At 39.1% G+C, this 27827-nt stretch overlaps 1 protein-coding gene across 6 annotated transcripts in view; it reads left to right on the top strand.

Moving 5' to 3' along the window:
• CCDC181 (coiled-coil domain containing 181) overlaps positions 1 to 23175 on the top strand; it is a 35728-nt gene extending 12553 nt beyond the window's left edge. For 3 of the 6 annotated variants that reach the window (XM_044266912.1, XM_044266913.1, XM_044266914.1), the window contains exons 4-6: positions 9483 to 9629; positions 20923 to 21077; positions 22766 to 23175. In XM_044266912.1, the coding sequence (XP_044122847.1) occupies positions 9483 to 9629; positions 20923 to 21077; positions 22766 to 22925 (462 nt within the window). In that variant the 3' untranslated portion in view covers positions 22926 to 23175. Of the gene's footprint in view, positions 1 to 5273; positions 5470 to 9482; positions 9630 to 20922; positions 21078 to 22765 lie in introns of those variants that run through there. The other 3 variants (XM_044266915.1, XM_044266916.1, XM_044266917.1) reach the window with 3 other exon arrangements.
• Positions 23176 to 27827: the final 4652 nt, after the last annotated feature.

The raw sequence follows: 27827 nt of genomic DNA, 5'->3' as shown, positions 1-27827 counted from the left end.
AGACTTCTTTTAACTCTATGCTTAGTTCCTGTGTGGTCTCCTTTAGTTATCGAGTTAAGGACAGAAAAAGGGGAAGTTAGATATCCCAGGAGACTGTCCTGCCATTCTTCAGTGTGTAGGCAGTCAGATGCCAAGATTCTCCCTTGTAAGTGCAGACAAAAATGTGTCCTGTAGGAGTGCAAAGTGTCTCTGCTTTGGTCTGGTTATTTATGGACTCATTTTTTGGTACAGAGGGCATCGCAGGAGAAAGCAGAGGTCTGTTTATTTTGAGCAGACAGAAAGAGGATGTGTTTCAGGTATTAACTGAAAGAACCTTTTGGTGTTACGGCTAGAAAGGCCTATTGGAGAACACTTACACTTTTTATTTGTGTTTTGGCTTGTCTGCAAGAGTCAAATATAGGAGGCTTATAGCTCTTGATAAATTGTTGGACAAATAGAAATATTTTTCCCTGGTATTTTGGGTGGTTCAAGTGAAGCAAAGGGGATTTCCTTTTCTGGGAGGCAAAACTATTTTAACTTGATAGGTGAGATCGGAGGGGGCAATCTGGTGTATAGTGAAATTAAGGAGAAGGGTGAAATTATAAATGAGATGACCAAGAGTCTCCTGGTCTTCCATAGTGGGCTGAGAAAGACGTTCAGCCAGAAAGGTTACCCGAAAAAACTTGCTATGGCTTGGGTTATTTGAATTATGGCTTTTGTCTACCATTTAGTTCCTCTAATTTGGGTAATAATAAGCAGGATCAGAAAGTATTAGTCAAAATCCCTGGGTAGAAATAGGATTAGGAAGAGTGCTAAAATGCCTACTACAAGAATTATTCCAAATATTTCGTGGACACTAAGCATTAGTGGGAGTCTTTGGTGAGTTTATACAAGCTCGGTCATGACTCAGGAAAGCTGTCTCTCTGCTTCAGGTACCAAGTGCTTTTGTCCAGATTGTTGATTCTGTGTGGGTCTGGATATTTTTTGTTTGAGATCTTCAGTGGGATGTCCAGTCAGGTGCAGATGCCCTTTTTTTTTTTCTTTTTTTAAATGAGAACGGCTAATCCACAGGTCAGTGCCTTTAAATTTAACAGCACAGAGGTTAGTTAACAATACCTGATATGGCCCTTTCCAGTCAGGCTAGAGGGCATCCTTGTGAAGGTGACATTTCCAGGAAACAAATCTCCAGGTGCGAGATTATGATATTAAAGATCTTTATCTCCTCTGAGTGTGCTGGGGAAGGATTGCTCTATGAGGCTGGTATTATTTCCAAGGACCTTGATAAGGTCTTCACGATAGATTAGGACATTTCCTTTCAGTAGGGCGGGTTCATACATCCCTTGGTCATCCTGAGAGTTGTTCTGGTAATGATTTCCAAGGGAGACAAGTAGTGTTTACTAAATGGAGTGGATCTTAGGTTAAATAATACCAAGGGAAGGGCTATAGACCAAAGTAATTTGAAAGATTAGTAAGTTATGGGCGTCTGGGTGGCTCAGTTGGTTAAGCAAATGCCTTCAGCTCAGGTCATAATCCCGGAGTCCCAGGATCGAGTCCCGCATCGGGCTCCCAGCTCCATGGGGAGTCTGCTTCTCCCTCGGACCTTCTCCTCGCTCATGCTCTCTCTCACTGTCTCAAATAAGTAAATAAAATCTTAAAAAAAGGTTTTTAAAAAATAAATATTTAGCAAGTTTTGTCAATTGGAGGTTTATTCCATTTGTGTTTGTCCTACAGTGCCAGAGTATTGGGGATTGGTATATGCAATGAAAGTGTTGTGATACTGACTGGCTGTGGCAGATGGCCTGTAATGTTTGTCCTGTGAAGTGGCTCCCTCAGTCATCGTGAAGTTCAGAGGGTATTCCCCAGTTTGGAGTTATTTTCTCCAATAATATTTACCATAGAGCTGGGGCCGTAGCTCTAGGACTGCGGAAGGCTTCTGCTCGGTGAGAAAACATACAAACCATTACAAAACATAGTTGCATTCTTGAGTTGGTAGCAGATGGACAAAATCTAACTGCCATAAATCAAAGAGCCTAGATGGTAAGGGAAGATGTCCCTGTCATCAGAAGGTAAGGGTAACAGAGTAGCAGGGTTTAGAGAATGATAATATGCAATAATGACATTTGGGGAAGACAGTAAGAGGGTTTCATAAAAGGTTAATATACTGGGAGACAGATGCTGAGTATGACGAGTGTGACAGTGGAGTTTGCAATGCGAGTTGCTTATTTTTGTGACACATTTTAAAGGTGACTGATCACATTATTATCAGGAAATACTCAGATTTCTGTGGATTTCACACAATTTTTAGAACAATGCATACCTATACAGATGTTATAGGAAGAAAGTATAGTATTATTTCTTATTTGACAATGCTTTCCATGTGATTTAACATATCAAGTAAGCCTATTAGGTTCTATGGAATTTTCCAGATCAAGAAGACCTCATTTTAGAAGTTGACTTTGGGGAGTTTATTAAAAATGTCAAAAGGTTTGGACACTTAACCCAATAGGATCACAGAAAATTATAAAACCATATTTAATAATCCATTTAACCAAAATAATCTTCAGGACAAATACAGAAGATCATACATACTACAAAAACCTTAGCTGTTCTTCTCAGAGAAGACTTAGCTTTCCCAAGTAATCAAAGATGTGATAAAGACAAAACAGAATCTGTTTCCTAAGCAGACTACATTAGAAGAAACTTTTTGTACAATCTGTTATGCGGCCAACAATTTGAGAAAATTTTGTCCTTTTAACAGAGAAAACCAAAATTTTGAACTAGTGTACTTTTCATATTTCTTTCGTTTTTAAAAAAGATTTTATTTATTTATTTGGCAGACAGAAATCACAAGTAGGCAGAGAGGCAAGCAGAGAGAGAGGGGGAAGCAGGCTCCCACCGAGCAGAGAGCCTGATGCAGGACTCAATCCCAGGACCCTGAGATCATGACCTGAGCCGAAGGCAGAGGCCTCAACCCATTGAGCCACCCAGGTGCCCCTCATATTTCTTTCATTTTGAAATGGAACTTTAAATAAATTGATTTTAGTCTTAGCCAACTTGATCGCGCATAAAATTCCTTTTCCAAGATTTCTTTCCTATAAACCTCTGTGCCTAGCTTAGTTTGTCTGTTGCTCCTTCTCTTTCTGAAATAACTAGCTTTAGGACAAAATCACTTTCATTTCCCTCAACAAAATGCATTTCCATTTCCCATACCTTCTTTTACTAAAAACACACACCCTACTTTCCTTGCCTGCTTTTCACAGTCATTTTCTTCCTTGTTGAATTTTAGTAATTTTATTTTCATAAATACTAATTAGAATTTTTAACCCTTAGAATTCTTTTTTTTTTTTTTTAAAGATTTTATTTATTTATTTGAGAGAGAGACAGGGAGAGAGAGCATGAGTGAGGAGAAGGGCAGAGAGAGAAGCAGACTCCCCGTGGAGCTGGGAGCCCGATGCGGGACTCGATCCCGGAACTCCGAGATCATGACCTGAGCCGAAGGCAGTCGTCCAACCAACTGAGCCACCCAGGCGTCCCAGAATTCTTTTTTTTTTTTTAAGATTTTATTTATTTATTTGACACAGAGAGACACAGTGAGAGAGGGAACACAAGCAGGGGGAGTGGGAAAGGGAGAAGCAGGCTTCCCACTGAGCAAGGAGCTGGCTGTGGGGCTTGGGCTTGATCCCAGGATTTGGGGATCATGACCTGAGCTGAAGGCAGACACTTAATGATTGAGCCACCCAGGTGCCCCAACCCTTAGAATTCTTAATTCCTAGTAAAACCTAAGTAATAAACAATTGTGGACTGGAAAATTTATAAATATGTTTCATCATTTCATAATTTCTAGAAATATATTCCCCCCTCATATTATTTTAATTTTTTTGGCAAAAATTTGTTTATTAAATAGGCCTAAATATTACATATTTTGATCTCTCTGTAAAAAATTTAAAAGCCAAAACTAAATAAACTTAGGTTTAGCAATCAATATGTCAATATGTTGTATTATTTGGAAATGACCTAAATGGGCAGTGAATATCTGTTATCTGGTTTAACATAATCTCATTTAAATTTATTTAAATTGCTTTCATTTAGCTGTTATACTTGGATTAGAACATTAAATTGCTAATCATCATCTTAAATTATTTCTTTTATTGACAGGTTTTGAAAGAATAGCCTGAGATGTTATGATTAAGGAAACCCAGGTAGAAAAAAATTGTGTATCTCCATTATATCTAATGCTGATAACTCTGAAGACATTCTTGTTTTTATTAAACTAGCAAGCTTAAAGTAACATTTATTTATTTTTATTTTAAATTCTTTTACTTAATTTTTTGTTTTAAGAGGGAGAAAGAGTGCACACGTGTGCAAAGGGAGGGGCATAGGGAGAAAGAGTTTGAGAGAGAATCTTAAGCAGGCTCCACATTCGGGCTTGAAATCTCATGACCCTGAGATCATGACCTGAGCCAAAATCAGGGGTTGGACCCTCAACTGACTGAGCCACCCATGTTCCCCTTTTTATAAAGCTGTTTTTTTTTTTTAAAGATTTATTTATTTGAGAGAGAGAGTGAGAATGGAGGAGGCGCAGAGGGAGAGGTAGAGAGAGAATCCTCAAGCAGACCCCGCAGTGAACGCAGAGCCCACTGTGGGGGTCCGTCCCAGACCTGGAGATCATGACCTGAGCTGAAACCAAGAGCCCAATGCTTAACTGACTACACCACCCGGCGCCCTTACTAAGGCTTTTATTTGAATTCTATTTAGTTAACCTACCATATAATACATTGATTCAACACTTTCATGCAACAGCCTGTGCTTCTCACAAGTGCAGTCCTTAATTCCTTCACCTGTTTAATCCACACCCCCCTGCACCCCCCACCCAGCCATCAGTTTGTTCTCTACTAAACTAGCATTTATTTATTGAGACTGTTCTAGATCATGTGAACTTGAAAAATATTTGGATTAGTGTTTTTTGTATTTCTTGGAATTTTTGGAATACTTCATTTTTGTAAGCACTTCATTGTCTTTAAAAGGCCAATTAAATGGAGCTCTTTTATAAAGTAACTTGGCAATGCTGTCAGAGGGAGAAAGTATATCACTGTAACGTGCATATGTAGAAGCATGTGACATACGGATAGAGAGAGACAGAAACCTTATAGTGTCATCTTAAAATTCATGCCATGATTCAGGTACAAAACTCAAAAGAATCGTTGAATCTTAATTGTGTTCCTGCAGATGGACTAGGATAACTGCTATGATGACCAGAGTTTTTTACTGAGGATCTTTATTTGTGTGCCGTGAAGATTGTTTTAGAGCTGTCCCCAGAATCCTGGCAAGAAGACTGGAATGAGGAAGGGGAGGAGGGTACAGAGGAAATGAAGATGGTGCAGAGGGAAAGGAAGATGGCTCCAAAGGCAGGACCTTGGTGCAGGATGGCTGTTGCAAAGCCCAGAGACAGAGGAGGAGGAGGAAGGGAACACAATGTGCCTGAGACAGAGGGTGGGTCTTTGTAAACTTGTTTGTTTGCTTCAGTCAATTGAATGGCATTTTTTAAAGAGAAGATTTTTAGAATCTTGAATATGTTTAAGAACTGAAGTAGGTATCCCATTTGATTGCCTTTGTAACCCTTTTCCAGTTGTGCATGCAAGTAAACTAATTTTAGGATATCCAAAGTGCCCATTTTGGCCAATGAAATTTTAAATTATTCTGGGTGATTTGATACAATGGGGCAAAAGTTCACAGCAAGAAGGGCCATATTCCTTAACACAAGGTTACAGCAGGGGGCTAATTATTAGAAACTCCTTCGCAGGAGGATTTCCCATAATTGAGTACTTACCAAGAACCTGAAACCCAAATACTCCAGTTGAAATGAGTGAAGATAGATCCTCCCTGCAAAAATGAGTGAGGATGGAAGCTAGCAACGGGGGACACCCAAATAAAGGCCTGAGCCTTGACCACGGTGCGGGTTCAGGACCAAGAGGATTTATGATTGTGAGGTGAAGCCACCAAGGCTATGTCAGACTGCAAGGAACTCTTGGTACCTTCCTCAAATCTGTGGCAGCATCAGAGACAGAGTTCAGGCACTTTGGATCCTACCAACTATGCCAAGTAATGTTGGTCAAGAAGAGGCTGTGAGACAAACAGAGCACTTATTGAGTGTTGGGGATCGTAACCCCGGAAACAGAGTCAATGAAAATGAAAAGTGCTTTGACTTGTCAGCAGGGAGTGCAGGCTCATAAAGACTGAACGTCACGAAAATTTTTTCTGAAAGATAGTGTAAACTGGCAATTTAATACACAGTTGGCTGTTTAGCTACTAGGTAGTTATATTATCTCTATTTCAGTCCAAAGTAGAAGGAAGGAGTTTGGGATGCAATTGACAAGAATCAAAAGTTCCCTTTGTTCTGAGCATTGAACCAGGAGACCTGCCTTTTCCTACTTCAGTGTTCTTTCAATTCTATTTTGAGTGACTTTCTTAGCAATGCATACTTCATTTTGAATCTTTTTTTGTAGCTCTTAAATGAAATTCCATTTTATTAATGAAAATTCCAGGTACTAAATATGTTAGTAAATTTTCTCTAAATTACTTAAATCAGTGCCCCAATTCCCTGTTTTACTGGATACCTAATGATATTAAGCTGAACCACAAAATGACTGTAAATGCCAAACCTTAGTAGAATCACAGGTAAATAGAATTTTACAATTAGAAGAATCCTTAAAGGTCCTTTTACAGATAAGACAACTGTAGTTTAGAAGTTTAATTAACTTCACCAAAATCACTCAGCCTGTTTATAGGAAAGTTGGAGTCAAAATCTGTTTTCCTGGCATCTATTAAGAAATGGTGTAGGAATTATTTAGGGATTATCAGGGAAATATCTGGCATGTAAATAAGGAATCCATATTACCAGAAAAAGGTGAAAAACAAAGTTAATAGGAGTATGTAGGCTACAGAACACTCAGGCAGGAATCTGAAAAATGTACACTGAAAGTTAACTTACTTGGTCACTACTATTTGGACTATAACAGGCAGATTCAGTTTACTTGCTTGCGGCATATAACAGTTCTTCAAGGGGTCTGCTAATGCAGAACTTGTGATAATTCAAACTAATATTTGAGAATGACTGAACTATATAAGGTTGCTATATACCCACATACATGTATGAGTGTATTTGCATATTTCTATAGATGTTATCTGAGAGGCTGTGTATAATTTCAATGTCTTTTCACTAATGAACTAAGTAATCTTTAACTGCCAGAACTCATAAATAGTTTTATTTTGATTCTCTCTGCTGGGTGTACTCTTACTCTTGGTGCTGGGATGCATTTTCTCCTATCAGGATCCTCAGAACTGAATTTCCCTTTGCTTATGTACTTGTTCAAGGCATCGTTTTTATTATTTATATACTCGCTCAAGACTGTGTGTAAATGCTAAGGCTTTTAAATATTTCTTAGTTGGTTTCAGGGGAAGGCTTTCCTTGTTTATGCCCAACAAAATATTTGCTGGGTTAGGCTGCTATCCTCTACGAATTCTAAGTGCATCATTTCATTGTTCCTGTTGGCAACTGCATTGTCTACACTTTGACTGATAATTCTGTGTGATACGTTTATTGTTTCTCAGAAATATAATCATCATACCAATACTGTCTATATTTATACAAAGTACTGTCAATGAGAAAAGAGGTTGAACTGAAATAAAGCAAATGCATTCATTTGAGTTCTCAGAAATGCCATTTGGGGAGCAATGATTTGGTGCATCTTGGGGAGCACACTAACTCAACTTGTATCCACTAGGGAACAAAAAGTCAAGAGTTTTAAAGGAAAAAAGGAATGTTTGTATACATTATTTACAAAGAATTTTGTTTGGTGTTGACAGCAGAAAACTAATCTTGGCTACACATAATCAGTTGCTAAGGCTGTCACTAAAAAACAGTCTGTTACTGTAGCACATTGTAAGTACTGGTAGAATCCTTATTATGTTGGTAGTTTGGCTTTGCTCAAAAGTTGGTGATTACACCAAGTGGGGACTTGAAATAAGGCACACATCCTAACGGCCACTGGCTCCATTTTAAAATACCTTGACTTAAGTGAATTGATTTTATTTCACTTTTTACAGTATCCAAGGTCCTATTTATAAAAAGAAATGTACAAATAAATGTAAAATTTAACTTTGATAAATTCACATTTTATATAAGTTTTTTTAGGGCTTAGGAAATAGTATATAGGTTTTTAAAATAGAAATCCTCATTTTTATTCATATATGTATATACATTTTTTTTTAAAAAAAGGAGATGATCACCAGAGTATATAGGTATTTTAAAAGACATTCTATGCTGTTAATTGGGTAGAATTTTTCTATTCTTTCTTACATTTTGTTCAGTTAGAAGGCATTAGAAAGACTTGCTATGTTGTCAAAAATGTAAGGAAAGAACTCTGAATTCCATCATTTGAAGATAATTGGATTTATGTATAATTCAGTTATTTAAGTGATAAAATTTTGGTATTGAAAAGTACTTAAGAACTCATTAATATCACTCCATTTCGTAGATGAGAATCCTGAGGTAGGTGGTTTGCCCAAGTTGACATAATATGATGGTAGTATGATTGTATCTCAGATCTCCTCACTTTTAATTTAGTACGATTTCCACTATGGCATGCTGCTTTGCTTCTAGTAACTATTTTATAGCTCTATATAACTGATTTATGTACCTCTCTTCAAGAAACTCCCTTTTATAACATTAGTTGAATAATTCATATAAAAATTCATTTTGTTCTGTAGTTAACTATCTAAATATTTTTCTGATAGCAAAAAAGTTATTTTGTAAATATACACCAGTTGAAAAATACCTTAAAACATTATAATTAAAAAATTCAAACACATATAAAGGTGCAGTTAATCCCTATGTCCCCATCATCCAGATTTAAAAGTCATTGAGATTTTGGCATATATGCTCCATCCCCTCTGCTTCTTGGCTGATGTATTTTTAAAGTAAGCCCTAGGCAGCACATCCTTGCTCACTTCTACATTTTTATATATATTTCTAAATGATTGTAGCATTTTCTTTCATAACCACAATGCCATTTATCACAATTAACAAATTTAACAATAACAAAAAACCTTTCAAACATTTATGGAAGTATATGGTACTTCTAGAGTGTGGTGGCTTTTTTTTTTTTTTCCTTTTGCATGGCTGCAATTTAAGGGGTTTAATTCCAAAAGTAAATTAGGAAGTGAAGGTCAGATTCAAGGAGTTCCTCAACAGCATGCATGTATTGTACCTCTATGTAGTTGTAGAATTTACCCCTACAGTTTAATTTATCTGGTGCCATCTTCATTTTATTCCTAAGAAAATTAGAGTCCCCCCTATTTTTTTTAGAGAAACCCAATTTTTAGATGGAAAGTTTTAGGAGCAGAGAATGCTAATTTCAGATCTCAAAATATATCTTTTTATTCTGATGACTCATATATAATTTTATTCACCTTTCATGAATGTCTTTTGATATTCTTTCCACCAGGAAGAACAACGAAAAATAGAAGAAGAGAAAGAAAAGAAAAAAGAGAATGACATGGTATTTAAAGCATGGTTGCAAAAGAAAAGAGAGCAGGTCCTAGAAATGAGGAGAATTCAGCGAGCAAAACAAATCGAAAACATGAATAGTAGAGTAAGTGAAACTTCTCTATGAAAAATAAGTATACAGATATGAAAGTTGAATTTATTTGCAGAAGGGAATGCGAATATCAGAATAGGAACCTACAGAAAAAGTAGAAAAAGTGGTCCAAGAACAACTCTTGCAAAAGATATACCATAGAGATGACTTTACAATGAAATTCTAAGAAGTCTTGTGAAAGTCAAATGATTACTATTTTATTCACACTTTATAGCACAGAAAATGGAAAACTATCAATATGTTTTTCAGGATAGTATGACTTTGATACTCAAAATAAGACAAAGATAACACACACACACACACGCACACACCCACAAGCCCTACAGAATGGTCTTACTTAAGAACAGACATATAGACAGATGGAGAAAAGAGAGATACCGTATGGTTTCAGTCATACATAAAATCTGAAAAAACAAAACAAATGAATAAACAAAAAAGAAAATTACATTTATAAATACAGAGAATGAAGTGATGGTTGCCAGAAGGGTGGGAGAGTAGAGGGTTGGGTAAAACCAGTGAAGGGGAGTGGGAGGTGCAGGCTTCCTGTTACGGAATGAATAAGTCATGGGAATAAAGGCACAGTGCAGGGAATGTAGTCAGTGTGTTACAGTAGTGTTGTACGGAGATAGATGGTGGCTACACTCATGGTGAGCTCAGAGATGGTGAATCACAGTTCTACACCTGAAACTAATGTGACACTGTATGTCAGCTATACTAAAAAAATTCTTTTTAAAAAGAATAGATATATGCAAATCTTACATGAAAACTAACAAAGAGAGGTGCCTGTGGCTCAGTCACTAAGCGGCTGCCTTTAGCTCTGGTCATGATCCCAGAGTCCTGGGATCCAGCTCCCTGCTCAGCAGGGAGTCGGCTTCTCCCTCTCCCTCTACCGCTGCTTGTGTTCCCTCTCTCTCTGTCTCTTTGTCAAATAAATAAAATCTTAAAAAAATAAAAAGCTAGCAAAGATGCACAATTATTTAATTTTTAAAATTGTGAAACAGAAAACCAAGGAAAAAACAAAAAAAATAATCCATATCCCTACCATCTTTTTAAAAAGCATATAAAGAAAAAACAAAATTTAATCTTATGCCCTATCCAGGCTCATCTCCCAGTGACAACCACTTTTTGCAGTGTGGTGCAAGTCTTCCAAGTCTTATTTATATTTGTAATTTCACATGTCAAAAATTTATTATGTGCTTTGCTTTTTTCCCCACTTAATTCATCATAGGTCTATTTCTACATCATTACATTTAGATATTTCTTTTCAACTAGCTGCAAAGTATGAGGTGCCTGGGTGCTCCATCGATTAAGTGTCTGACTCTTGATTTTTTTTTTAAGATTTTATTTATTTATTTGACAGACAGAGATCACAAGTAGGCAGAGAGGCAGGCAGAGAGAGAGGAGGAAGCAGGCTCCCTGCTGAGCAGAGAGCCTGATGTGGGGCTCGATCCCAGGACCCTGAGATCATGACCTGAGCCGAAAGCAGAGGCTTTAACCCACTGAGCCACCCAGGCGCCCCTGACTCTTGATTTTGAACATGGGCTCAGGGTCATGATCTCAGGGTCGTGAGTGGGTAGTGGGATTGAGATTTTCTCTCTCCCTCTCCCTCTGCTCCTCCCCTTACATGCTCGCTCTCTCTCAATAAATACATAAAGAAATAAAATCTTTTTTAAAAAAAGACCCAAATAGCTGCATAGTATTCTGTTCAGAGATACCTTAATTTATTAAATCCTCAACTGTGGATATTTAGTGCAGTTCTGGTATTGTTCTGCTCATTAACAGTGCTGTAGTGAACACATTGGTTCTGCAGGAGAGTTTCTTAAGAGTGGAGTTGATGACTTGCTGGACGTTCAGGTGAAATTTTTGGTTAAATGTGCAAAAATTAACCTCCCAAAAGGTGTGCCAATTTCCAGTCCCTTCAACAGTAAGTAAGAGTGGATATTTACCACATCCCGACTAACACTGTACATGATTTATCTTAATTTTTCTTCGGATTAGTAATACACATGAGTTTATGTGGACATGTGTATATTCTGCAAATTTCCTGTTGTAACCTTTTCTTTTTTCTCGGTTTTATTTTTCTTCTTGCATTGTATATTAGAGATTACAATCCTTTGTTATATATGTCATAAATACATTTTTCTACACTGACAGTATATTTTTTATGTTGCCTACGATGCCATTTATAGAAGTCTTTAGGTTTTAAAATCTTGGGATGGGTGATACTTTTTGAGGCAAGACACAAAAGCCATAAACTAAGAGAGAAAACGTTGAGAAATTTGCAACTGTTGTCAGATAACAATATACTATAACCAAGTACGGCTTATTTTAGGAAGGAAATTACGGATAAGTAATAACAAACCCATTAATAAAATTCATCACATCAATAGGTAGATAAAAAGAATATATGGTTATCTTAAAAGAGAACAGTATTTCTTTTTAGTACAATTCATTTTAAAAATTCCTAATAAAATATTAAAAAACAGTATAAGTAGTATCTTATGAAATACTGTAGGTATTTTAGTAGGTAAACCTATTGAAGTTAGAAACAAGTAAGTCTCCACTCCGTGTTAAATAGTTTCGTTCTGAGAGTTCTAGCCCGCTTACTAAGGTGAAAAGGAAGCGAGGTATAAGGATTCAGAGAATGCATGTTTATGTTATAAACATGAGAAATTTATAGTCTTCCTATAGCAAAAACTCATAGAGAAATATAAAAAGAGAAGGAATACAGGAATATGTAAAATACTTCGAGCTGAACAAGAATATGTCTGATCTCTGTGGAGAGTACAGTACCGCTTTGCAAAGGACAAAAAAGATGACTTTGGTAAATGAAAACAAATGTGCTATTTCTGGGTGGGTGAGATAACTATTATAAATATAGGAGTTCTTTGGCAAATGGAAACAAATACGATACTCCTGCATGGATTGACTAAATACTCCGAAGACTTGAGTTCCTCTAAATTTATATTTAATGCAATTTCCACTGAAAGCTGGTGAGGATGTTTTAAAGGTGTCCGAATCGTTACTGTTACTCTTAGTTTATTATTAAAGCGAAACTTTTGGGATTTTCTGACAGAAAACCGGGCGGAGGCTCCGGATAGAAGGTTCACAAATGACTGCGTCGGCGGCCGAGGTGCGGGAGAAACACCCGTCGTTAGAGCTAAGGAAGCGCCGGTTTAGGAGTCGGTCCGGGGCGTCGCGGGCTCGGCGGCAGGTGCTCGTGCGCGGACGGACGGAGCGAGCCGCGCGGCGCCGCGTTGCGCGGGCTCGGCCGGTGCGGCCCGCAGGGAACGCGCGGAAGAGAACTTGGTGATGGGGCAGGGACGGGCGCGCCGAGCCGAAAGCAGCGGTGACAGCTCTCAGTGGGGGACACCGGGGCGTCCGGGCCACTCCGCGAAGCTTGTTCTCAGCTGGTGAACGGAGCGGGAAGCGTGGGCAGGACTGAGAGGAGCTCGTTTCAGGTCGGGAGAAGCCATAAGGACGCCCGAGACCCAGACGGAGTCTGCCCGGGGAGCTGTGAGCGGGCCCGGGGCGGCGCCGCGAGGCCGCCGTGGGGCACGCGGGAACCAGGAGCTCCCACCGGAAGCCGCCATGGCGGTCCCGGCCCAGCAGTGAGGCACCAGTGACGCTGCGGCGGCAGAGCGGGTGGACGGCGGCGAGGGGGTGCGGGGAGAGCGGCCGGAAGGCAGACAGGGTCGTGCGTGAGGTGACGGCGCCCCGTGACTTGGCTGAGTCTGTGACAGGAGCGGAGAGGGAGGCCGGGACGGGAGCGGATTCAGGCGCGTCTTGCCGTCGGGATGGGATGGTGCGCGGCGCTGGCCCTGTCAGGTCTTCAGTCTGAGGCGCCTGCGGGTCACGGGGGAAAGACGTGGAAAACTGACTGGAGAGATGTGTTTGCCGCTTCGTGTGGAGAACGCGGGGATTAGGGACGTGGAAGACACGTGCTTTGTGGGATGTGGCGGGGGCCGTGGAGAGCGGCCCAGGCGACCAGAAAATAAGGATCTGCGAGCTTCTCCGTGTAGTTCTATTGCTTGGGACGAGGGTGGAGGGGCCACTGAGCCGCCCACCACAGGTCGCTGCAGTCGCGGGGCCAGGTCGCCCGGGTGTCGACTGCGCGAGGCTGGAGCAGTGCTGGGGCGTGTGGCGGGTGGAGACTGCGCGGGGCTCCCCTCCTGCGCGTGCGCGTCCGCGGTGTGGCAAGCGCGGAGCGGGTTGGGGCGAGGACAGGCGCGGTGCGGGGAAGAGCCGGGGTTTGGGTAAGAGGCGGCTCAAGCCAGAGAGCCTGGGAGAAGGGGTGTTGGGGAGGTTTTGTGTCTTTGAAGGGGAATGACAAGGAGTAAGTCGGGAGGGTTTTGAGGAAGGCGGGGAGTTCACGCTTGCGAGGGGGGAGCGGGCCGCACTGCTGTCGCGTGGGCAGAGCGTGTGTCCCCGTGACGCGAGGAGCTCGGCTGTGAGCGCCGCGGAGGTTCCCCTGGTGGCTGCGGCCTGCCGGCCTCGGGCGTCCGGCCCGCGCAGCACTTTCGTCGGGTCCTTGTGGAGCAGACGTGCGCCTCGGTGTGGTGTGGTGTGTGTGGTGGTGTGTTGTGTCGTCTTCTGCTTGGAGACTAGAGCGAACCCTGGGAGTTGTGTTGTGTGAAGACACGGACCGCACCGGCGGAGTCTGTCCCCAAACACTTTCGGGTTAGAAGGTGGTTAGATGGTTCTACATGTCCCCTGGGAATTTTTATTTCCTATTTTTGCTTTATTTGAAGTCTGTCTCAAAAATTAACCTTAATGAGAAATTACATAAAAAATAAATAGTATTCTGAGGAACGTTTGTGAATCTTGACTACCGCCGAAGCTGAGCGGCGCGGAGGCGGGCGGTTGGTGGCGGGGCTCCTTAGCGCGTTGGGAGGTGCGCTTCGCCGGCTGTTCGGTGGGCGTCGTGCGACTGGGTCCTGCCAGTGTCCGTTTCTAGGGCCTGTCCTCAGAATATACACAGCCCGGGACGACTCATTTTACACGGGATTAGAACCACTTTTTAGGTGATTGAATTTTTACTGCCATTTTAGGGGACAGTTAGAAATGTCTTTCATCTTTGTTGTGAGCTCTGCTTCTCCTGGTCGGTGAGGTAGCTCCGCTGTGTGTGTGTGTGTGTGTGTGTGTGTGTGTGTGTGTGTGGACACGCGCGCTACCTGTGTAGACCGACATAAGCACACGTGTATGCGTATTTGTCCGTTTATCTAGCTGAGCTCTACATGGACACCGCCATACGCTTTGTATTCTGCTTTCGATTTAGTGTTTTATTAATGTCACTGTGGTACAGTCGCTTGATAGTGCAGCTTAAATCTTTTGTGTCCTTGCTGCTTTCCCCCTATATGGTCTATGAATTACTGGGAAATTGGGGTTAAACCTTCTATCAGCATGTATGGGTCTATTTTTTTGCGCCCCTGGCTTCATCTGTTTTAAAATATTATGTATATACATTTAGGACTCTCTGTCTCACTGGTGAATGACATTTTCACATTATCCTGAAGTCTACTTTGTTTGATGTTATTCAGGCCGTACCAGCTTTCTTATACTAACATCTGCATCCTCGTATCCCTTTTATAGCTTGTTTATCCATCTCTAAAGACTTACCTGTGCGAACAGCATATAGTTGTATCAATCCAGAATTTGTATTTAATTGTGATTATTGATATGGTAGGTTTTAAGTTTACCACTTGATTTTATATTTGTTCCATTTCCTTTTAGTTCCATTACTCAACTTTTTCTGCCTTCTTATGGATTAATCAAGTATTTAAAAAATATTTCCTTTTATTTTCTTATTTAAAATCTATGCCTCATTGAATTATTTTTTAAATCATTGCTCTAGGGATTATAATATTTATCCCCTGAATGTATCAGAAGCATATATGTATATGTGTGTATATATATATATATATATATATATATATATATTTTTTTTTTTTTTTAGATTTTATTCAGGGGCACCTGGGTGGCTCAGGTCATGATCCCAGGGTCCTGGGATTGAGCCCTACAGTAAGATCTAAAGATTTTATTCATTTATTTGGCAGAGATCACAAGCAGGCAGAGAGAGAGCAGAAAGCATGATGATGATGATGATGATGATGCGGGGCCTTGATCCCAGGTGCCACCCAGGTGCCCCCGGAAGTATATTTTTTGAAGGATTTATTTTTAGTGGATATGGAATTTGGAGCTGACAGTTTTTTTTCTTTCAGAAGTTTAAAGATGGTGTTTTAGTGTCAGTGATTTTCTGACACCCATCATTCCTGGTTAGAAATTCAACTACAGCGGTGCCTGGGTGGCTCAGTGGGTTAAGGCCTCTGCCTTCGGCTCTAGTCATGATCCCAGGGTCCTGGGATCGAGCCCCACATCAGGCTCTGCTCAGCGGGAAGCCTGCTTTCCTTCCTTTCTCTCTCTGCCTACTTGTGATCTCTGTCTTTCAAATAAATGGATAAAATCTTAAAAAAAATCAGCCATAATTCTTATTATTGCTTTCTTGTACGTAACGTCCTTTTTTTCTGTGGCTGCTATAAAGTTTTTCTGTCTTTGGATTTCAGTGGTTTGTTATATGAATAATGTATCATATACTTTTCTTTGAATTCGCCTAACTTGGGCTTTCCTGATCTTTTCAGAACTGTAGGTTGATGTTTGTACCAAATTTGGGAAATTTTTGCCATTATTTTTACAATTATCCTTTTTTTTTTTTTTTTGCTCCATTTTCTTGCTCTTTTTATTCTGGAAGCCCAATTTTACATACATTAGAAGACTTGCTATTATTTCACATGTTATTAAGGTTTTGTTAAAATTAAAATTAAATAGTTAAAATTATTTTTCTTTGTTCAGTTTGCATAATTTCTGTTGATCTGTTTGGGCATTGATACTTTTTTCTGCTGCATCCTGTTTACTGTTAAGCCCTTTCATAGAATTTAGATTGTTTTGTTTAAGTTTACATTTTTGTATGTGTGATCTAAGTCTTTTTCTTTTTTAGCTTTATTGAGGTATAATTGAAAAATTGTAAGATATTTGACGTGTACAACATGGTAATTTGATACACATAGTGAAAGGATTCTCCCCATTAAATTGATTAACATGTCCATCACCTCACATATTTATTCCTTTTTTTCTTTTGGTAGAAAGATTAAGTTCTACTCTCAGCAAATTTCAATTATATAATACGGTATTATCATCTATAGTCACCATGCTAAACATTAGATTCTCAGACATTTTTTAATCTTAAAACAGCAAGTTTGTACCCTTTTTACCAACCTCTCCCTCTTTTTCCCACCCCCCAGGCCCTGGTAACCACTGCTCTTACTGTCTCTTTCTAGGAGTTCAGCTTCCTTCCTTCCCTCTATCCCTTCTCCCTTTTTTCCTACTCTCCTCCCTCCCTGCCTGCCTACCTTCTTTCCTTCCTTCCTCTCTCTTTTTTGATAATAGCTATCTTAACAGTAGCTCATGGTCATTTTGATTTGCATTTCCTTGATAATTAGTGATACTGATGATCTTTTCATGTTGCCTTATTGGATATGTGGTTTACTCATATTTTCTCCCATTCCATAGGTTGTCTTTTCATCTTGTTGAAAGTTTTCTTTGCTAAGCAGAACCTTTCATTTGTCTTTTACTTATTTTTGTTTATGTTGCCTTTGCTAGCAAATCCAAAAAAATTATTTCTAAGAACAATATCAAAGAGTTTATTCTAATGTTTCCTTTTAGGAGTCATTCAGGTTACACTCAAGTCTTTAATCTATTTTGAGTTGTTTTTTTGTAGAGTGTATGGTAGAGGTCCATTTTCATTCTTTTGCATGTGGTAATCCAGTTTTCCCAAATCCATTAATTGATGAGACTATCCTTTTCCCATTTTTTGGGTAACTTTATTAAAAATTATTTTACCATGTACACATGAGGTTATTTCTGAGCTCTCCTATTCCATTAATCTATGCATCTGTTTTTTATGGCAATACCATACAAGTTTCTGTTTTGGCTTAATTTAAGTTTATTTTGTCTGATATAAGCATAGTTACCCCTGTTCTTTTTTAGCTTCCATTTATTTATTTTTTTTTAAAGATTTTATTTATTTATTTGACAGAGAGAGATCACAAGGAGGCAGAGAGGCAGGCAGAGAGAGAGGGGGAAGCAGGCTCCCTGATGAGCAGAGAGCCCGATGTGGGGCTCGATCCCAGGACCCTGAGATCATGACCTGAGCTGAAGGCAGTGGCTTAACCCACTGAGCCACCCAGGCGCCCCTTAGCTTCCATTTATATGGAATATCTTTTTCCACCTTTTTGATTTCAGTTCCTGTGTGTCCCAGAGTGGAATTTAGTCTCTTTGGGCAGCATGTAATTGGGACTTGCTTTCTATCCATTCAGCTCTAGGCCATTTGCGTTACAGTAGTCATTGATCGGTGTGGAAATACTTTGTTAAATGTTGTCTTGTTTTGTAGTTACTTTGTCCCCTCATTCCACTCTCATTTTTCCCCTTTGAGATGGTTTTCTGTAGTTACGCTTTGATTCTCGCTCTTTACCTTTGGTGTATCTACTGCAAGTGTTTGCTTTCTGATTGCAATGAGACCTTGTACTTGTAACAGTCTGTTGTAGTTGTAACCTTCATGCCAGAGTTATGAGTGATCTACCTACCACCATTACATTCAGGTGTTCTGATATTAACTTTGTATTTATTTTGGCCAGTGAGTTTTATACTTTCGCATACTTTTTGCTACTAATTTAGCATCCTTTTCTATCATTACAACATTTTTCATAAGACCAGTTGAGTGGTGATAATACTTTTGGTTTTTGTTTATCTGAAAAGCTCTTATTTCTTCTCAATTCTGCTGGACATCTTTGTGAAGTAGTGTATTTTTGCAGGCTATATGGAAGCCAGACCCTCTGGCACAGCTGGGAAGGTATGTGGTTAAGCCCTTTCCAACAAGAAACTGGGAGATGGGTTTTCCTGTTCTGTCTGCACTGGGTCCAGATGTAGATCTGCTGGTGGGTATTTCTGTGCCCGTGAAGATCTCATTTGATTTCTACCATCTTGTGGGACTCATGAATGGAGGTTCCAGTGGCTATTGGAACCAGGCAACCTAGGAACTTGTTCCTTAGGTGCGGCCGTATAAGTTTGGGTGCAACAGATGTTTGTAAATGTCCTTCATAGGAGATCCTGGCTAATTGGAGCAGGTGACAGGGAGATAGCAGCAGAGGGTCAACACCTTTCTTGGTCCTTGGGGAAGATGAAGCCTTTAGATGCACTCTAAATTTGAAGCCTGACCCTCAAGCAGTAGTTTTTCAAGTATGCAGATGGGCCTCTTCTAGGGAAAGAATGGGAGATGGGCTTTTTTTTTGGTCTATTTCTTCTGTGCGGAGTCCTGGGATGATAGCTAGTTAAGTACTCCTCCTTTGCGTATTACTGTGACCACTGCTTGAAATACTCTATCTCCAGATATCCGATAATGTACTTCCTCACTTTCTGTCTGCCTACCACCTTTCTCCTCATCTAGAATAACACTGCCCAGTACAACTTTCTGGGATGATGGAGATGCTCTATATCTGCACTGTCCAATGAAGTAGTCACTAGCCACAGGGTGGCTCTTAAGCACTTAAGCACATGAAATGTAGCTAATGTAACCGAGGTACTGAATTTTTAACTTCATTTAAATAGCTCCATGTGGCTAGTGGTCACTCTGTTGGTCACTCTGTTGGTCACTCTGTTGGTCACAGAATATATGAGAGAGAGAAACTTGTTTTTTTCCCCCCACTGATGCAATCTACGTGCCTATAGATACTCTGTAGTAGATACTCTGTAAATGTAAATATCTGCTGAATCAGTAAAGAAACAGAGATCCAGGCAACCCTGTTCACCCCTGAATCCTTGCCTCTTTCAATCTATCATTCCAGAATGAACACTTTTTGGTCATCTCTGGCCATTCTCAGACTTCTAGGTATTCAGCAATGGGTTATCTTCACAGACTTCAGCATTGTACATCAAAGATTGCAGGTTACGTAAATTATATAAATTAAACTGGAACATACTTGGCAATGTGAGTAATAGATGAAGGAAAGTACAGGGGCACCTGGGTGGCTCAGTCAGTTAAGCATATGCCTTTGGCTCAGGTCATGATCCCAGGGTTCTGGGATCGAGCCCCACTGGGAGCCTGCTTCTCCCGCTCCTCCCCCATCATGCTCTCTCTCTCTCAAATAAATCTTTAAAAAAAAAAAAGGAAAATGCAAGATATAGGAAACGGTCCTCTCTATCATCGAGTTTCTGTTTGCAAAAAGTATTAAATGAATGCGTACTTCCCTTTCTGTTTTGGCCAGGCATCCAATTAATGAGGCATGCTTTCCCCTAGCCCCAAATCTGTCCTTTTGCTCTCTTTATTCTCCCAAATAAGAGCTCTTTCAACTTTTGAAAATTCCCTGAAGATAAGTATCCATCATGATGTTTGAAGAACCATAAAATAAGCTACTCCCACTAGCTTTGACTTATGACAAAATCATCATGGCTGTTACGAGAAAATTTTTATGGGTGCAAATCCTTATGGCCACCTTCCATGAGAATAGTTATAATTTGGAGACGGGTTTGGCATCTTAACTTTTAGATGCTCTTAGAAGTTAAAAACAAGGGTAGAGGGTGCCTGGGTGGCTCAGTGGGTTGAGCCTCTGCCTTCGGCTTGGGTCATGATCTCAGGGTCCTGGGATCAAGGCCCACGTCGGACTCTCTGCTCAGTGAGGAGCCTGCTTCTTCTCTCGCTCTCTGCCTACCTCTCTGCCTATTTGTGACTTCTCTCTCTCTCTCTCAAATAAATAAATAAAATAAAAACAAGGATAGAATTTTAAAAAAAGGATGAATAACAGAGTATTGGATCATAAGTTGTCAGACTGCAGCCCAGGGAACTCCTTCAGGAATCATTACAAAGACCTCGACTCAGTTCGTATTATCTGTCCCAATCTTTCTTCAACCCTGTTTTATTTTTTTGTGCCACTGTAAAAAATTATTTTTTCAAAGAGCTGCTCGTTGAAAAGTTTGCAAATCACTGCAAAAACCTTCTTCATTTATTGATTGCTTCAATAAGTTTTGAAAGATGACAAATGGCAGTGAATTCAGTGTTGGATTTTCTGGCAGAGTTCCGTCAGTGCTGCTGATTCAAGGGCGATCTGTTTTGTTTGGCTACTAGGAGTGCACGGAGTGAAAAATTGATGAGTGGAACATGTATCCTTGTAGGGTCCTATAGGCAGGGCCTCAAAAAGTAATTTTGGTTTATTTAAACAAAGCTTGTTTTTGTAATCAGCAGGAAAACAGAGATCCACAGCAAGCTTTTCGATTATGGCTTAAGAAAAAGCATGAAGAGCAGTTGAAAGAAAGAAAGACAGAAGAACTACGAAAGCAAGAGGAATGCTTATTCTTCCTTCAAGGAACAGAGGGCCGTGAGCGGGCCTTCAAACAGTAAGTCACAGGCCGGGCAAACTTCCCCTCTCCTCACAGTCTTTGCAGAGACCTTGGTAGTCAATAAAGGTTGAAAATAAATCCCACAAAAAATTTATCTCTGATATTACATATCTGATCAATTTTAAATCCACACTTTGAAAACTGTGTGAGAAAATTCTTTTGCTCCATAATTTGCATAATATCTATATGCCATTCTTTCTTTCTTCAAGGTATTTTCAATAACAACATTATTTTATATTTTACCAGTGTGATAACCTTTGATAGCCTACCATTTATTTGTTAGTTATTTTGTTTATTTTTTAGAGAAATGGGCCAAAGATAGTGTATAGCTACTCCTACATACTCCTCAGAAAAACTGAATAGAGAGTCTCATTTCCCAAGAAATATTCGTCTATAAAGAAAGTTAGGCTGAGAAGGAAGATCTGTATTGACCAAACTGAAAGAGAGATTTAGGCAGACACTGGTAATTATTTAAGGCAAACCTGATCTTTTCAGTTACCTGGTTGAGACTTTCTGTTACCTGGCTAATTGTGAGGAAACAGACCTGGCTTCGTAATTTTGCCAGCAGTCCTTGGGAGAGGTAGAGAATATTGAACCCACCTGCTTTAAGTTCCTTTCTTTCTTTCCTATTTTTTTCTTTCTTTATTTCTTTACTTATTTCTTCCTTTAAAAAAAACATATAAATATTATAAGAGAAGGAATGAGTGTGCATTGTGGAAATGGCTGGGGATAAAGTCACATTTTCTTCACCTAGAAATCACTGTCAGTACCTTAGTCCATATCTTTTACATAGTTCTCTCCACATTGTAGTGTTGAAATGTGAATTGAGATATTGTTTACTGTTCTGTAATCTGCTTATTTTTATTAATAATCTCATCTAGTACCATAATGATACTTTCCCAACAGACCTCTCAGTGACTAGGGTCAGTCTACTCAAATCATGTCCAGTTCAGGGCCACAACATCGGCTTATGATGCTTAAGTCTCTTCTCTTCTGACATGCTTAGTTGTTTTGGGTCTTTTCTGAAAACAATGGATACATACACAGATGCACTGCATGCACTTTCTTATGTGTGTGTACAGTTACTTGAGTTATTTTACCTAAGCAAGGTTTATAAATTTAAATTTGTTTGAATGTGGATTCTTCCTTTACTTTTTTGGATTTTTTTATGCTTAGGCTTATGTTTCCATTTTAAGGAAGAACTGTTTCATGCACTAAAAAGCATTGTTGGTAGTGTCCCTACCAACAAGAGGAAGGCAACATTTCTGCATGCTGGGATTCTTAACCTAATTGAGTCATGTTTTGGGATACAGTTAGTTGCAAAAAATATGTTAGAATCTATCAAATACTTGTTTGCTTAGAAAATCATATTTTAAAAAAGAATAGGGCTTATAGCACATGTAAAATATTGTATCCATTACTCAAAATTCAGTTTTTTTTAGTTGGCAGTCTCATTTTTAAGACAAACTTAGTTTTAAGTATTTGATTGCAAATGTGACTATGTTTTCTTATGTGAGTCCACGGGATAAACCTGAAGTTTTCATTAGTACCTTAATAATTTTTTTTGTGACTGCAGCATTTCAATGTAAAGAAATTCAACTTCCTTTAATAGTCTACAGCAATAGCTTTATGTAAAGAGTATTCACGTTGATACTCACCAGATCTGATCATATCTCTTTCTACAGATGGCTGCGAAGGAAACGGATTGAAAAACTAGCAGAGCAACAAGCTGTCAGAGAAAGAACTAGACAGCTCCGACTGGAAGCAAAGCATTCTAAACAACTACAGAACCACCTGTATATGTCAGAAGCCAAAGCATTTCGTTTTACTGATCATTATAACTGAGAGTATCTATTAAACATTTCATTTGGAAGCTGCTATTCTCAAAATTTTAGATATCATTTCTTATGGCCTGTGCTTTGGTCATACTCTAAATTATGGAAATCCTTTTTATCTTTTGGCAATACTGACAGTGAATTTCTTTTTTTTTTTTTAAACACTAAACAAAATAAATTTTTTCTCTCGCAGTGTTGTATTATGTTATACCATCTCGTAGTCCATGCAACAAATTGAACAATAAATGAGCTCTAGATTCCTTCACTTCTAAATTATTTTAGCATTTCTAGCCTGAAAGAACCCAAGAGAGGAACAGATTTCTAGTCTTAGTTTCTATTATTGTTTAAAAAAAGAACAGATTTCTGTTCTTAGTTTCTATTATTAAAAAAGAGATCTTTCTATTATTAAAAAAGAGATCACAGTAGAACGTTTCATGGAACTGAGGCGTGACCTCTTAAACAAGCCTGGTTCAAGGCCTTATACAAAATCCCATTTATGACAACTTTGAATTTGAATAACTGTGGCAAACTAAGAAATAGGGTAGCCTTACTTTCTCGTGTTCTTTTAAAAAAATAGCAATAATTATGCATCCAATTTTGCTCTATTACAAAACTAATTAGCTCTTATTAGAGTTTATAATGTGCATGGTAATGTAAGCGCTTTACATGAATAATCTGACATAATCCTCATAACAACCCTATTGGTCTTGTGTTGCAGATGAAGAAACTAAAGTACAGAGGGAGCAGTTTACTTGAAGACTCTGATCTGTATAATTGCAAAATTCTTTCTTTTAGACGTAGTATAAACTTTATAAACCTTGGTAGATATTGTGAAGTCTTTAAGACTATACGGGAGGCTGATGTGTGGAGGAACAGTTTTCTTTTTTTTTTAAAGATTTTACTTATTCATTTGATAGAGAGATCACAAGTAAGCAGAGAGGTAGGCAGAGAGAGAGAGAGGGGGGAAGCAAGCTCCCTGCTGAGCAGAGAGCCCGACACAGGGCTCGATTCCAGGACCCTGAGGTCATGACCTGAGCCAAGGCAGAGGCTTCACCCACTGAGCAACCCAGGTGCCCCGAGGAACGGTATTCTTGATACGTATAAGAACACTGAAAGGGTGGAAAACAAAGGTGAACATGACAAGTATGACAGAGACTAGAGAATCGTGTAGGAGTTCTCTTAAAGCCTTAAGGACAAGGTTCTTGCCAGCTGGCTGTTTGTACCTTTAACCACTTGACCCTGAAGAAGAAAACAGAGCTACTCAATCCAGTCTCGACTTCTTCTTTTTTTTTTTTTAAGATTTTATTTATCTGACAGACAGAGATCACAAGCAGGCAGAGAGGCAGGCAGAGAGAGAGGGAGGGGGAAGCAGGCTCCCTGCTGAGCAGAGAGCCCGATGCGATGCGGGGCTCAATCCCAGGACCCTGGGACCATGACCTGAGCCGAAGGCAGAGGCTTTAACCCACTGAGCCACCCAGGCGCCCCTCTAGTCTTGACTTCTTATAGCACTTTCAGCACACGCCAGACCATTTAACTTTTCATTATTTAACTAGTCTTGTGTTGTTTCAGGTTATCTTTAATAATGAGAACCAATTTGACATTTAAATATTCCAAAAAATTTTTCCAAAAAAGCTGTTGGAGTTTTGATAAAGATTGCAGTGAATCTATAGATTGTTTTGGGTAGCACTGCTGTTTTAATCAATTGTCTTCCAATCCACAACACAGAATTTCTTTTCATTTAGTGCAACAAAATTTTGCAGTTTCACTGGACAGGTCTTTCACTTCTTTGGTTAAACTGATTCATAGATATTTTCTTCTTTTGGATTCTAGTGCAAATGAATTATCTTCTTAATTTGCTTTTGGGTTGTAAATTCAAAATCAAACACAAATGAATTTTGTGCATTGATATACTGTGCAACTTTGCTGGCTTTATCAGGACTAGGTATTTTTGTTTGTTTGTTTGTTTTGAAGATTCCTTGGAATTTTCTATATATAAGATAATATTACCTGCAAATTGATATGGTTTTATTTCTTCCTTTCCAAATCAAATTCCTTTTCTTTCTTTCTTGACTGATTACTTTGGCTAAGATTTCCAGTATAATGTAGAATAGTAGTGGTGGAAGTGGGCCTTCTTATCTTGTTCTTGATCTTGGGAGAAAAGCTTTTTTAGTCTTTCATTGTTGAGTATGATGTTAGCTGTGGGGTTTTTCATAAAGGCCCTTTAAGAAGTTGAGGAAATTCTATTCTTATTCCTCTATTCTACTTTTTCATATTCTTTGATCCCTTATTTTTCTGAGTGTTTTCTTTTTAAGGTTTTATTTATTTATTTGACAGAGAGACAGTGAGAGGGAACACTGGTGGGGAAGAAGGAGAGGGAGAAGCAGGCTTCCTGCCGAGCAGGGAGCTGGATGTGGGACTTGATCCCAGGACCCTGGGGTCATGATCTGAGCTGAAGACAGATGCTTAATGACTGAGCCGGTCAGGCACCCCTTTCTGAGTGTTTTTATCATAAATGGGTGTTAGATTTTATCACTCTTCCTGTATCAGGTGAAATGATCACATTGTTTTCCTTTTTTGTTCTGTGTGTGTGCACGTGTATATTACATTGATTTTCTTATGTTGAACTACCCTTGCATTCCTGTTAGAAATACCACATGGTCTTGAAGTATAACCCTTTTTCTATGCTATTGCAGTTTGCTAGTAATTTGTGAGGAATTTTTTCGTTTATATTCTTAAGAATATATGGTATTGGAAATTTTTTTTAAATTATTACTGACTTAATCTCTTTGTTACAGGCCTGTTCACATTTTTCTGTTTCTTCTTGAGTCAGTTTTGCTAATTTGTGTATTTCTAGGGATTTTTGTCCATTTCATCTAGTATATTTGTTAAAATTATTAAGTACAATTATTCATTTTTTTCCCTTTTAACTTAAGGTTGGTAATAATTTCCTAACTTTCATTCCTGATTTTATTCACATCTTTTTTTTCTTAGTCAGTCTGGCTGTAGGATTGTCAATTTTGTGGATCTTTCCAAAGAAACAACTTTTGATTTCCTTGATACTGTTCTTCTGTTCTCTATTTTCTCTCTGCTCTAATTTTGAGTTCCTTCCTTCTGCCCTTCTGCTAGCTTTGGCCTTAGTTTGCTCTTTTATTCCTAGGTCCCTATGGTATAATGTCAGGTTGTTGATTTGAGATCTTTTTAGTTTTTTTTTGTTTAGCTAACTATTATTACTATTATTGACACTCTTAAACCAAACATTGCAGAAATGTGCCATTAGTTTGTGGTTATGAGTGTATGCAAAATTTTTTGTGTGTGATTATGTAACACACACACACACATATATAAAACATTTTGACCATTTTTTTCCATCTTGACCAATATTTAAGTGTATAATTAAGTGGCATTAAGTACATTCTTACTGTACCACCATCACCCCTTTCCATCTGCAGAATTATCCTCATCCCATGGGAAGTCTGTATCCATTAAGAACTCTCTATTCTGGGGATGCGTGGGTGGCTCAGTCAGTTAAGTGTCTGCCTTCAGCTCAGGTCATGATCCCAGGGTCCTGGAATTGAGTCTCACATCAAGCTCCTTGCTCAGCAGAGACCCTGCTTCTCCCTCTGCCTACTGCTCCCCACTGCTTGTGCTCTCTGACAAATAAACAGAATCTTAGAAAAAACAAAAACAAAAAAACCCCAAACTTTCCATCCAGCCTTCTCTTGACCCCTATAACCACTATTCTGTCACTCTGAATTTGGTTCTTTCTTTTTTTTTTTTTTTAAAGATTTTATTTATTTATTTGACAGAGAGAGATCACAAGTAGGCAGAGAGGCAGGCAGAGAGGAGAAAGCAGGCTCTCCACGGAGCAGAGAGCCCGATGTGGGACTCGATCCCAGGACCCTGAGATCATGACCTGAGCCGAAGGCAGCGGCTTAACCCACTGAGCCACCCAGGCGCCCAATTTGGTTATTTCATGTACCTACTTCTTTGCCCTTTTCTTTCCAACTTATTTCATTTAGTGTAATGTATTGAAGGTTCATTTATGCTGTAGCATAATCAGACTTTCAGCCCTTTTTAAGGCTTGATACTCCATTGCATGTGGATACATTTTGTTTATCCATTCATTCATCAAAGGATGCCTTGTTACTTCCGTCTTTTGACTACTATGAATAATGTTGCTGTAAGCACTGGTATAAAAATATCTTTTTGGGTCCTTGCTTTCAATTCTATTGGGTATCTACGTAGAAATGGAATTGCTGAATCATATGGTAATTGTATGTTTAATTTTTTCAGATTTTATTTATTTATGACAGAGAGATGAGAGAGAGAGGGAACACAAGCACAGGTGAGCTGAAGAGGGAGAAGCAGGCTCCCCGCCCAGCAAGGAGCCCCATGTGGGACTCGATCCAGGATGCTGGGATCATGACCTGAGCTGAAGGCAGACGCCCAGTGACTAAGCCACCGGGGTGCCCTGTATGTTTAATTTTTTGAGGAACTCCAACACTGTCTCTAACAGTGGTTGAACCATTTTACATTCCTACCAGGAATGCACAAGGGTTCCAATTCTATATCCTTATTAACATTCATTTTCCTTCCTTGATCAAAGCCATTGTAATGGGCATGAAGTGATATCAGTTTGCATTTCCTTAAGGATTAGTGATGTGGAGAGTATTTTGATATGCTTATTGGCATTTCATGTATCTTTTCTTAGAGAAATTTCTTTCCATATTTTCTTTTTTTTTTTTTTTCATATTTTCATTTTTTAATAGGGTGGTTTGATTTTTGGTTGCCGAGTTATAGACCCTTTATTCTAGATACTAGACCCTTATAAACCATATAATTTGCAAATATTCTCTCCCATTCTATAGGTTGCCTTTTCATTCTGTGGACAGTTTCCTTTGATGTACAAATG

Source organism: Neovison vison, chromosome 10, assembly GCF_020171115.1.
Source record: "Neovison vison isolate M4711 chromosome 10, ASM_NN_V1, whole genome shotgun sequence".
NCBI lineage: Eukaryota > Metazoa > Chordata > Mammalia > Carnivora > Mustelidae > Neogale > Neogale vison.
This window is presented reverse-complemented; position numbering and strand designations above follow the sequence as displayed.